This window comes from Sabethes cyaneus, chromosome 2, assembly GCF_943734655.1.
Source record: "Sabethes cyaneus chromosome 2, idSabCyanKW18_F2, whole genome shotgun sequence".
Taxonomy (NCBI): Eukaryota; Metazoa; Arthropoda; class Insecta; order Diptera; family Culicidae; genus Sabethes; species Sabethes cyaneus.
Genome location: NC_071354.1, coordinates 205,638,627 through 205,651,925, shown reverse-complemented (window position 1 = coordinate 205,651,925; position 13,299 = coordinate 205,638,627). Strand labels below are relative to the sequence as shown.

Sequence of the window (13,299 nt, the reverse complement as noted above, 5' to 3'; positions counted from 1 at the left end):
ATAGACGATGGCTTTACGCAATGTAGCACGAAGGAAAGTATTATTGTTGGAATATCTTTGAGCTGAAATGTAATAAACACTTGTCAAGTTAAAGAACTTTTCTATGATTCCAATAATGAATTTTTCAGTTATTCTTTTTCGTTAGAGTCAGTCTTGGCATATCACTGAGGTGCAACACCAATATGTAAGTGTATTTCTTACACTGCGGAGATCGATACAGTCGCACCGGCGCGCATAAAACGAACGCTTGCTTAAAGGGATTAGCAAACAAAGTGTATAGCTGTGTATGCGTGAAACAACAGCGGTGCAATTTAGAGTCACACACCCAACAAATACGCCACTCAAGAGCCCGTATGTTCTCTCACCACAAATCGCACTGGTGTGCACTACTCTGCAGAGCTTTCACTGGCGCTTCGTTTTCGATGCAGCAGAGCATTCACATTCTGTCTCTGCAGAAAAAATTCAGGTTGTCTGTATGGTGTGTGGTCAATTTGACCGCAAAATTCAAATTGCCATATCTCAGTCAAAACTTAGAAAGGTATTTTAATAGACTGTTTGCATATTTTTTGTACCCAGGTGCCACGACCGCGATAACCATTTCTTTATAAACAATTAATTAAGGACGATAAAAAACTTTGCTATTTTGCTAGATTTTTTTCTAATTCAGGGTGTAAATCAAATTGTATCGCCGATAGGAGTATGAGGTTATGCTGATTTTTGTAAGTTTAAAGTTTTCTCGCGCGCCTATAAAATGCAGTGGAATTTCGATTTTGGCACGGACCGATTTTGGCAACAAAAGTATTCGTTTTTGGCAACAAAACGTATTTCGCTTCCAAAGATATGCTTAAATACCAATCAATTTCCGCATGCATGATGAAAATGACCCAAAATGATGACATCAGTAACTGCGTGAAAAAACAATTGTAGTTGTGGAATGTTTTGAAAGGTAATATTCTTATGGACGTAGGACTACGTCTTACCGCAGGGTGTCAAAAACTTGCTTGCGTCGGCTTGATAGCTTTCGTCGGATTTTTTTAGTATAAAATGGTTGCAATCGTAAAAAATCATTTATGTATTAACTAGTTTTGACCCACTTTTATTAAATTTTTCAATAGGTTTGCACTTCCAAAAAGATGCTGAAATATTTATCAGTTTCCGCATACATGTTCGAAAGGACGAAAAAATGATGCCCTCAGTATATTCTTGAAAACATTTTGTGGTAATAGAGTGTTTCAAATAATATTTTTATTGCCGTAGGACTACGTCTTACTCGAATAGCTCTCGAATAGTTACAATCGTAGAAAAATCGTTGATTATTCATATTTAGTCAATTTCTAACGCATTTATATTCAATTTTTTCATATCAAAAATGGATGTCAACTTTGGCATAGGCATAGGTGACACGCATTTGTTGTCAAATTCTGAATCCCACTGTATTGTCGTACAAAGTTATTGAATATGTACGGAGCCCACCAAAAGGCGGTGGGGAGCACCAGATAGAGAGTTAAAGAAACACGAAGGCTCTGATTTAATCCATCTAATGTAAGAATTTTTATTATGCCACGAATTTCATAAATAAAAATGTAGGATATTGAACTATTATTTTATTTTTATCAAAATCAATATATACAAATAATTGCAATTGCTAATGTGCACCTATTTTATTGAGTTACCAAAAATTTCTTAGAAAGTGAGATCTTTGAAATAGTTTCAATTTAAATCTTATAATTAAATAAGAACAACTCACAAATCGTTTAATCTTCTACGCATACTTGGTATGATGATATATAGGTACAAGTCGTACAAGAATGACAATAAGCCAGTCGTCGTTTTTTCGAACCATAGCTAGAGGAGACTGTTAGAAAGTAATTTTTGGAGCATTGAGATCTCGTAGTCTCAACACTAAGCCCAATGGAATCGGTATGGTATCTCGACCAATTGAATTATTGTTTGTAGGGTGCTAAAATGATTCAAGTTTGAATAAAAATTTCTGTACTAACTTCTGAACGAAACTTGTCGTCCGAAAGGCATGTAATAACCTATAATAACCAGAAAGCTAAGCCATCTGTAAAAAAAGATTTGGCCCTCCTAAAATAATCAATTTTTTTTAATTTAAAAAACTATACTTTTAGATAACTATTAATAATAAAAACTTGAGTCATTTTTATTCACAGAATTGTTATAAGATCCCATGCACTAATATGCATTTGATTTAATTTTACAGTACTTTCAGTTGCAGTTGGCAGTACTTTCTTTCCAAAATGTCATAAAAGTCTTTTTCAAATTTAAGGAATAACTTGCACCGATACTTACATAACTGATATTTTTAACAGTTATAACAGTGTATAATGAAATAAATTACAAATTGCATAAACTGTTAGTTAGGACTCGGCTATTCGGGTGAAAAAAAAATTTAAATGGGTTTTTTGAAATTTGTTTACGTTCAGAACGTGACTAACATTATAAAAAAAAATTTCATCCGAATAATCGAGTCCGTCCTGTAATAATCAAATTAAAGTAATGAAATAAATGGTGCAACAATTATTTCTAATTTTGAGAACTATAAATGAGACATTCGTTTGTATATTTTTCTCAGCTGAAACATTGGAATGATTTGCTTGTACAGTGGACTCTCGGAAAAGTTAACTCTCTAAAAAGTTAATTGTTCAGAAAAGTTAAGCGAATATTAACTCGCATGCAACACTCTAAAAAGCTAATTTTTGGCTTAACCTTTCTGAGAGTTTGAATTTATTGGTTGTCTAAAGCGTTTATTCATACAGGAATGTTACGGGCACATAGTTGCTTCGGGATTTTTGATAACATATTGGAAAAGCGCAAACTCAAATTGAATTTTAAATGCAAAATAAATGAACAGCAGGGAACAAAAAATAAGCGCGAACACTGTCAAAACGTTGTCGTAGACTACAAAAAATCAAAAGTGAACTAGTATAACCGACTATTTTAAATTTACTGAAAGGAACTAAGTATTATTTCATAATATCTTGCTCTCTTTACATTACAGCTTTCAGATACTTAAAAATGTGTATCCGAGAATATATTTTTCGCTTTTGTATTTATCATTTTCAAAGACTCTTAGGACTACTCAGAAAAGTTAATATTTCGGAAAAGTTAATCGACCCATTCCCCAATCGATTGACTTTTCTGAGAGTCCACTGTATAACCTTTATGCATGCATTGTTAAATTTTATGTGTAGGCTATTCATTTTATAAATCCATAGTTTGTTTCAAATTTGGCTTTCTGCGTATTTAAAATTGTCAAATGTTGCTACAAAACACGACTGATTTATTAAATGCATCAATAAGGTATACCATTCAACAATGCTTAGAGGACTATCAAATTGCAGTTTTTGCTTGCTTGCTTATTTCGCAGAAGTGCTCACTGCGGTGCGATCAAAGCAGAGTTATTCTCCCTCGTTATTCCGCTCACTGGTGATTCAAAGCAAGGGTGTGTGTTGAAAGTAGGCAATCCAAACTTCAGTGCACATGCGGGACGTTAGACAGTGGTGTATACGCCATCGCACGCTCTGCTGTCGCTAGGAATGGAAGTGTGTGGTGATTTTTGCGCGCGCCTCTTGCATACACTGAGGGGAATGCCAAGACTGAACGATTACACAATCAGTCCGAAATAAAGTGTACAATATTTCCCAACCACATTTTCTTAAGTAAAGCATCGAAGCAGCGTTGTCTAAGTATGACATAACACTCTGGGTAAATACTGAATTACTTGTGGCATAGCCGGTAAATGAAACATAATTTTAAGCTTTTTTTGTTATCTAATTTATCTTAAAAGAAACTGCAGGAAATGTTGATTTTATGAAATTATACATTCATGCCAACTGCCAAGCTTCATCCTATGACTCTACCTAGCTCTACCTACCTATAAGCTAACTAATACATCATTTTTAAAAGAAATTCGGACCAAAACAATCGGAATGGAGCTTGTTAAGATAGGCCCAGAAAAACTGGCCTCTTTTTCTACCCATGTAAGAATATAGGAAACAGAACAATCTGAGTAATGGAACGATGAGGTTATCTGCCCGACTTATAAGAATATAAGAAAGGCGTTAAACTGGACTGTGAGAATTATCGTGCGATCACCGTTCTAAAAATGATCTAAATCATTTTCCATCGATCCTTACCGGATATATGGGAAGTTCTCTCTGGTCGGCTTCATTGAAGGGCGGTCAACGATGGACCAAATCTTTATGCACTACAGCATATTCTCTAAAAGGCCATGAATACAGAGTCCCCACGTACCAAATGTTCATCGACTACAAAGCTGTATATGATAACATCGACCGCAAAGAGCGGTGAATATTATGGACGAGAACGGTTTTTCCGAAAGTCTGATCAAACTACGGTCGGCCCCCGTACAAAGTGCACCTGGTACGAGCAGTATATAGCATATAGGCTGGTAAACGGCTTAATAATGCGTACGGTCGGTGCCATACGCACCTGTATGCATAAAATAGACCTTACAATGGTTCACAGCCTCTTATTCAGCAACTCCTATCCCTACCTCCTTGATCCTCCGGAGATCGGGTCATCAACCCCGGTGGAAGCAAAGGTCATGTGCTGACAGGGAAGGAGGCTCTTTCGAGTTTCGTTGGTCCTCCGGCAAACAGAGGGTTGGCGTTGCAGGTCCATCAACCTTCGAGTTCGAAAACAGACACTGATGAAGCTTGCAAGTCGTAGGCGAAATACGTATTTGTCGCGAATAAATAAAAATAGTAGAATTCAATGTGGAAAATTTGCGTATTCTACTAAGACGCTCCAAAAAAACTTCAGTCAAAATGCGCAGTGCCACACGTCAGAGCGTGGAAAGACACAAACAGAAGAAGATGCAGCGAAACCAAATCTATCGGGAGAAAAAGCGCTACCAGGAATATGCAGAGTTAGAGCGACTGCATCGTTCTCAAGAAACGCGAAAGTTCTACCCGAAACTAAACGAATCCTGCAAAGGCTTTGTGCCGCGAACTGAAGAAATGTGTCGGGATAACAATAGCAGTGTTTTGACGGACGATCATAAGGTGATCGAAAGGTGAAAGCAGCACTTCGATGAACACCTGAATTCGAACCCAGGCGGTGAACTATATGGTGGCGGGCTATTTCGACGGTGCAACAAACGGGGAAGTGGTCCCAGCCCCAACGATATGCGGCGTTAGGTCTCTTATGCCTGCTGTTCAACATAGCGCTACAAGGTGTTATGAACCGAGCGGACTACTTTGCCGATGACATGGATATTATCTGCAGAACATCTATGGCGGTGGCTGACTAAAGCGTAAAGCAGAAAAGATTGGGTTAAAGGTAAATACGTCTAAAACAAAGTGCATGCTGACCAGCGGAACCGATGCCGCTTGGACTGTATAGTATAATCATCGAACGACGATGAGTTTAAGGTAGTCGCAGAGTTTGTCTACCTTGCTCACTGGTAACGACGGACAATGATACCAGCCGTGAGATTCGGAGGCGTATTATCAGCGCAAGTCATCCTTATTATGAGCTTCATAAACCTAACCCAAGGAACTTTTTTGTTGTATAGCAGCTTATCAAGCGGTTGTTCCATTGGTTTTAGCTATACAAAAGTTGAAAAAGCTACTCTTAAATAAAAATGTTTGTTGGGAAGTCCTCGTACATAATGTACCCTGTACAAGACGCTTATTAAACCGGTTCTCTACGGGCATGAAACATGGACAATGCTTGAGAAGAACCTGCGAGTGCTCGGAGTATTCGAAAGACGAGCACTAAGAACGATCTTCAATGGCACACAGGAGAACGGAGTATGGAGACGGAGCATGAACCATGAAATTGCATAGCTCTATGGCGAACCCAGTATCCAAAGGGAGGCTAAAGCTAGACGGATACGATGGGCAGGACATGTTGCAAGAATGCCGGAAAACTACCCTGCAAAGATGGTGTTTGCCTCAAACCCGATAGGAACAACACCGGCCAGGAGCGCAGGGAGCAAGATGGTTAGACCAGGTGGAGCGAGATCTGGCGGAGAACACTCGAGGAATTGGACAGCGGTAGCCCAAAACCGAGTTAACTGGAGAAACCTTGTTCAACCGGTTTTGTCTTTGGGACGGAAAGCCACTTAAGTAAGTAAAGTAAGTTTTCATCTACCGAACTTCCCTGAAAGCGGAGAGTGGCGGAGACGTATGAATCACGAGCCACAGGCACTGCTTGGGGAGACTCCCATCGTACATCTAGCGAAAGTTAGCAAGCTACGGTGGCCGGACACGTCGTAAGGATGCCGGACGACAGTGCGACGAAAATAGTCCTCCTCAACAACCCCACCGGCATCAGGAACAGAGGACCTAACGTGCACGATGGACCAGGTCGAAAGCGATTTGCGACTTCTGAGACGACTTCGAAATTGGTGACGAGTGGCCCAAGACCGAGTTGAATGGAGACGAGTACATAATAGCCTAGATAATAGCGATACGATCGACGCGGAAGAGGCGTGCGAAGAATGTGGCCCAAAAAACATTGTTAAGGATACCGAATGAGGAGATTGAATAAAACATGTGACGATGGCTTATTTCAAATAATATGATTGATATTTTAAGTATAAATATATTTTTAAAACAATCTGAAAAATTGTTTTTTCGAAATGAATTTGCATTTGAACCATAAAAATGACAGTTTTTAATTAAAAATAGTATTAATTAGAATTTCACATTGATATAATAATATATATTTTTATTTCAATCGTGTATTTTAGTTGAAAACAAAATTAAATTTCTTTTTATACCCAAAACACCCATAAATATTCTCGAAGATACAATTTTTTTCTCCGTGAAGTTATCCACTGATGGCGCCGCTCTACAGAATTACAGGCTCCCTAGTGATATCGATTTTTTTTTTTCAGTGACATCAAAATGTTTCGATCCCGCAGGGATTTCGATCATTTAGACAGATCTGTCACAACAAGAAAATTTTCTGCTGAATCCTCGCAACATTCGTCGTCGTCGTTTAGTAGTCTTTTCAGTGCCATCGTCCGTGTTTAATGTTGGTGGTTCGACCGATGAAACCATCGTAAATGAAGCTATCATGCTAGATTTGGCCTTTTTGTTTCCATAGTTTAAGTAAACATACTCGACAGGTTATTCGAACGCGATACTCGGTCCCTCAGGTTCTGGCAAAATTCTTCGATTTTTAAGGTGCAAGCTGCTGAACAAAAGAAAAACATTGAACCACTAGTGAAGACTACTGTAGTTTACGTCGGATTACGGATGATTCATAGCCATTCCTGAGTTAGTGGAAGTTTAGTGTCAGTTTTCTTTATATGTATGCCGATAGTGTGAATTAGTGTATTTTTGTTGCGTAAAAAATAAGCAAAACGTATTTATTGCGGTTGGAAGAAAAACGTTTTAAGGGTGTAATTTGAGCAGTTCCATAAACTCACTGCGGAGAATAAGTGCAATTGCGAAATCAGTTTCGTAACAAGCAAGCAAATCTAGATCAACAGTGAAATTATTGGAAAAAAATAACATTCTCATCCTCCGGTTAAGACCAGCAACGCTATGACCTCTTTTTTTAATGTTAGTGCCCTAGGAGGCAATCCTTTCTCCACGCCAGTTGGACAGAGGATAGGTAAGTGCAGTGGTTTTCTGCTTAGGCAAGCTAATCCGTGCGGTGTTGATATGAATTTTAAAAATAATCTGTCACTGGCTCTGCTGATAAGATTTACCTTCCTCGTACCTACTATACTATTGATAATACAAAAGTAGATACATGCTGTTGCAAGTACTGCTACATGCCCAATTATGAATATTAAAATTGCACAAGCAGCCTTTCAGTTTTACGCTATACGTACAAACATTGATCAGAGAAAGCAGTGCAAGCTTAGACAACTTAGTTCAAGTTCATGCTTTAATCTAGTTGCGATCGATTCACTGTTAGGATTTTGCCTTATGTTTCTGTGTCAGGTGTGCCGCCCATGCCTCGGTATTTGGGTAAAATTTGTCTGCATAAACATGAAAAAACAAACAAAGTAGGAAAATGAACAAAGCAGAGCTTGCAGCTGGTCAATACGTTTATGTCTTTGGAAGCTTCAAGGAAAAAAGCCCAATTTTACAGCGATTTTGTTGCTTTTCTTCGCTTAAGCCACTAGTAACATAGGCTCGATGATTTCATTATGAATCAGAGCATCGTCTCTTTTTCATATAATTTGTTTACGAATACCGGTGTATGGTTCCACAACGATAGTTTTGATTTCTTTGCGTGAGGTTATCGGTCTATAAATTGCAAGACTTGTGTTGAAGCAACTGCAATATTGCCATCGCGATGAAAGCTTTTTGATATCCAAGCTGACTGGGATCTGATCACAAGGAATTATTTAAGGCAAACGGTAGTTAAATTTGTAGAAATACTGAACACATACTTAGACTTAGAATTTATTTGTTCGAAAACTATCAATTGAAAACAATGTTGCAACGATTACCGAAAGTTTCAAGAACATCAGCTTAGAAGTAAAAACATTCGAGGTTTCATATATGTATTCTTCAAACACATGATAACAGCATGGAACATTATCTTATCGTATATTGAAAAATTCGGAAACCGCTTTAAAATGACTCATCAAATGAAACCAATCACCAAAAACTTTTCTCTCTACAACAGAACAAGCCACCGATGGCACTTTGGCGTCAGAAAATTGGGCCCTCAACATGGAGATATGTGACATGATCAATGAATCTTCCGACGGAGCACGGGATGCGATGAAGGCAATTCGTAAGCGCCTCACACAGAACGCCGGCAAGAATTACACCATCATAATGTACACATTAACCGTACTAGAGACGTGCGTGAAAAATTGCGGCAAAGCATTTCATGTACTGGTTGCTAATAAAGAATTTATCCAAGAGCTGGTCAAACTGATCGGACCGAAGAATGATCCTCCGCCTATCGTTCAGGAGAAAGTGTTAAGCCTCATTCAAATTTGGGCCGATGCTTTCCGCTCGCAGCCGGATCTAAATGGCGTTGTCCTGGTGTACCAAGAGCTGAAAAACAAAGGCATCGAGTTCCCCGCTACCGATTTGGACTCATTGGCACCGATATATACACCACAACGGGTAAAGCCAACAAGGATGAATCGCTTAACAATGTCAAGATCATATTCTTCTTTTCTAGAGTGTACCAGATGGTGCCGCTACTGAGAGCAGTATATCACTTTCGCCTCATCATGTATCGCAAACGCCTAACTCCCCCGCTGTTAGCTAACATTTGCATTTAAGTTTTGGTTTAGCGAATTCTATTATTTATATTCCAATCAGTTACAGATGCCTCCACCATCATCGATGTCACAGGAACAAATCGCCAAACTACAGTCCGAGCTGGATATCGTCACAATGAATATGACTGTTTTAGGTGACATGTTAACGGAGCTCAAACCTGGCCAGGAGGATCCAGCCGATTATCAGTTACTATCCGAGTTGGTAGCAACTTGCCGGTATGAGGGTGATTGTTGTAAATTTCCAGACAACGTTATAATCTGTCGATTCGTTTTTCAGTGAAATGCAAAACCGCATTTTCGAGTTGATCGGCAAGGTCAGCCACGATGAATTGACGGCTGAATTGCTACGGCTCAATGACGAATTAAACAATCTCTTTCTGAGGCATGCTCGGTTCGAAAAGAGCCGCGATCCCAAAACAGCATCTTTGACTACTCCGTCAGCAATTCTAGGTGCCGCTATGGGCGTTCCCCCGTCGGGTGATCTAGGACCGGCAGCTGCTTCCACCGACAAGAAAGAATCGCTGATCGATCTTAGCGATGAAGCTAGTGGTGGCGGTGGCACGACCGCTCTCAGCTCACAGCTGGCTGGCCTCAGCGTTGGGAAGGGGGCCACCGCCACTTCACAGCTATCTCAGCTAAACAGTGTATCAGCCCAGTCGGGAGGAGCCGCAAATACGAAGAAAGTAATTCCACCGGACGTCGTATCCGATGAGTTTGATATATTCGCGCAATCGCGCAATACTACCGGGTAGGACACAACTCAGCGCAAGCGCTCGCGAAGTGTTGTTTTTTTTATTGTTGGCTATTTTTCGTTATGTTCTAGCGACGGCGTTAAAGATTCTCCTAAGATGGATGTACTGGGACCAAACAAGGTATGTACGCGTAGCAGATAAATATTGTTTGTTCTGTTGTTTTCCCAAGTTTGTGTTTGTATATCTTGTATTGCGTGTAATCATAAGAGTTAAAGAGGGATAACCTAGTACGTACAGGGATATAACTTAAGTAATAAGTATAGAAGTTTAAGTTTTGGAGTATAGAATTACGGGTTTTCATCGTATTATTCGTAAATTATAAAATTATGCAATTTGCAAAAATTATTAGCGAGTTTTTGCTAATCTAACATTCCATTTTTATTGTACTAACTAAACAGTGAGTGTAAACATGTTTCTGTTTTTACATTAATATAAGGCTTATTGCTTATGCCGGGTTTAAATCGCTTTAATTTTTATATCTGGAAAAACACAAGTCTTCAAAAATATACACGCAACTAGAACACAAACATAACACGTACACTCTACAGAAAGCAACATATGATCAGCCGAGTAATTGTAAATACTCATCATGACGCTTTTCGTTTTCTACCTCTTTGTTGGCATATTCGGTATTGCACCTACTGTCGAATATCCCATGTTCGCTCTTCTATCCGATCATGCCAATCGTACGCTCTCATCCCAACATTACTCGGTTAATCTGACACCCACTAAAAACTCAGAACACACGCGACACCGAGTTTGATGAAATGGAGAAGTGGCTCGGTAATCCGGTGAGTCAAAATAATTTATGATCGCTTATTACTATGGTTGGTAGGTGCACTTCTCCAGAACAAATGTACTTATCTTCTATCGTATTCCCCAGGAGGACATTGACTCGGTGGAGCCAACCGAAAATGGTGGCAACATTGGCGGTGCGGAAGAAAGTCTAACCAGCAAGGAGTTTGAGAAATTCTTAGCGGAACGAGCGGCAGTCGCCGATAACCTGCCGTCAATTTCCAGTCAGATCGGCAGTGGTAACACCAATGCAACGAAGGATCGTAAAAAGAAAGACGACGACGAAGGACTACTGGCACTGTGAACGGTGGGCGCGTCGATGGTTTTACTTTTCTTCAATGGACGGGGCTTATTGTATGTGATAGATGTTTGTTTTATTAGCAACTCAGAGATAGAAGACATTTTCATCAGATATATATTATTTATTTTCGATGGACATTGTGACGCTGCACAGTATGGACCCGCCCATTGTGACAGCTGTATTCCTGGGCCTTAACTGCAAGCATGCGCCATACTCTATACGATGTACGATGATTGTATTTATATTCTTTACATTTTACTTTTTTAGTATAGTGATTATCGTAACAAATTTAACCTTTTTATTCTATAAGCAGATATCTATATAGTTGTGCTTACCAGTGGTTAAAAGATTAACAAGTGTAACTTGCCGTCAAAGATGAAGATAACTTGCATTCTAGCATTTCCTTCACCCTGAACATTACTAGAGTCACAAGTTATTAACCTATTGTAACACATTAACAAATGAGCTATTGATTCAACACAAAAACGCTAGTATAAGCATATTTTAGGCCAAAAAATATTAAACATTTTTAGTCATCTTGTTGATACAAACAAAAATGCTTGAAAAACATCAATCAAGAACGTCAGAAAACCAACCCAATGATTGGTGTTACTTAAATCATGCAGTTTCTTACGTAAAAGAAAGTTATGTTTAGTCATTCTCAAGAGAGGATTGAAATATTTTAAACCAAAAACAATTATTCTAATACTGTGTTTTTCACTAATTTATGTAAGATCAAGCCATTCTACTTTTTGGTAGCAGTGCAGCCATATTAAGGTCATAAAATTTATAAAATTTATACATTTTAGCTTTAAGCCTGCGGTTGAACTTCTTTATTCTTTATAAATTGTTGCCAATATTTCAGTTATTTGGAATGAACAGTAATCGAAAGTAAACAATTTGTAAAAAAAACATTCGTAAGCTTTGTCAAGCGTCAAGTTCTGATTCAACCTTTAGAAGAATATTTAAGCAAACATTGTATAGAAGCTACAACTAACATCTGTTCAAAGCCTTACAGATAAGCAAGTACCTATATTTCTTTAATCCCAAAAATAGCAGAGCAGTTTTGATTCGTTAAAGATTCTGCATATTCTGGCATGTATCATCAGTAAAGTACGTTACGCAATGTAGCTGCCACGTACCTAACATTTGATTTGTGACAAACATGGGTTAAACGACTTTTAACGTTTTGGGATAAATTCTTCAACTGGGTTACGAGGGTTACGAGAGACGGTATCTTACTAAATGCAAAATGAAAATAATAATGAAAACCCCATTATGATGAGATTGGCTAGGCTTATATATTTTTGCTGGAAGTATCACAATTTCCATCCTATGTTAAGATATTTGTGCAAATGCAGTTGAAAGTCTCTGCCGTGTGGATGACATCGATTAGAATACGGCAACAGGTTAATACATAGGGCCACGACAAGCTCGCCAAGTCACGCGAAGTTCACGTAGTTAAGTCGGATGAATCTTTTTGGTGGGATACACAAATTTCAAATCAACTGATGTGGAAACCAAACCAAATTGCAATTTTCCAGTAATGGACAAACCAGAGAGAAATAAATATTTTTCATAAAGTGAGAAGCCTTAAAATGACGGGAAATATTGGAGATGAAACAAAGCAGCGTGTTGTAAGTGCAATGTGAGCCTAGAGTCCAGAACAACACCAAGATCACTCTCTCTAGCTTCGGTCCGTCGAGAGTACGGTGAATCGTCATGCTCATCAGCCTTCGAAATTATTTAATAAGGCCAATACGACGGCGGTCATTCTTGGTTCCAAATACCATGTTAGATCGTCACAATACTCTAATTTGTGGGTATGAAATGAGGAAGGCAAAAAAAGCGACCAACATAGCTCTTGTCATCTCAAGCCCCTACCTAGTGCCTCCACGCGGCCGTACCCGGTAATGCTCTATTGAGTAGCTAAGCTAGGAGGTGAGATGCTGCGTGGTTCCCGGCTGCCTGATCTCAAAACTACAATTTTGGGCAGACGGCTGAGCTACAGGGCCTTATTGGCAGGTAAGCCTAAATATGTTATTATAATTATTTGTTTCGTTTTAGCTCATCAAGCACCTACTGCACAATGAAAACTATGGCCGTAATAAGTGTAAATAATGCACATGGATATCAGAAGGAAAAATTAAACTAATAATTGGATATAAGATGCACCGATGGAAAATCAAATG

At 38.8% G+C, this 13,299-nt stretch overlaps 1 protein-coding gene across 4 annotated transcripts; it reads left to right on the top strand.

The window, feature by feature from the left end:
* The first annotated feature begins 7,021 nt into the window (after positions 1-7,021).
* LOC128733751 (TOM1-like protein 2) lies at positions 7,022-12,387 on the top strand. Of its 4 annotated transcripts, XR_008411944.1 has the most exons (9): positions 7,022-7,617; positions 8,647-9,098; positions 9,157-9,237; positions 9,300-9,475; positions 9,537-10,007; positions 10,083-10,131; positions 10,752-10,802; positions 10,895-11,160; positions 11,261-12,387. XR_008411944.1 is itself a non-coding variant. In XM_053827524.1 (8 exons), exons 1-8 carry the CDS (start codon positions 7,548-7,550, stop codon positions 11,108-11,110), a joined length of 1,560 nt encoding a protein of 519 aa, XP_053683499.1. In that variant the 5' UTR covers positions 7,022-7,547; the 3' UTR covers positions 11,111-12,387. The 4 variants fall into 4 exon arrangements, 3 of the variants coding, with proteins under 3 accessions (XP_053683499.1, XP_053683497.1, XP_053683500.1); XM_053827524.1 differs by having other exon boundaries at positions 9,306-9,475; positions 10,895-12,387; XM_053827522.1 differs by having other exon boundaries at positions 10,895-12,387.
* The last annotated feature ends 912 nt before the right edge of the window (positions 12,388-13,299 follow it).

What these genes read in the sequence shown, in the direction of transcription:
- LOC128733751 (XM_053827522.1), top strand. Translation starts at nt 7,548, where the DNA reads ATGACCTCTTTTTTTAATGTTAGTGCCCTAGGAGGCAATCCTTTCTCC. An exon ending in AAACGCCTAACTCCCCCGCT is followed by an intron (nt 9,238 to 9,299) that starts GTTAGCTAACAT and finishes TATTCCAATCAG; the next exon opens with TTACAGATGCCTCCACCATC. An exon ending in ATGTACTGGGACCAAACAAG is followed by an intron (nt 10,132 to 10,751) that starts GTATGTACGCGT and finishes CTAAAAACTCAG; the next exon opens with AACACACGCGACACCGAGTT.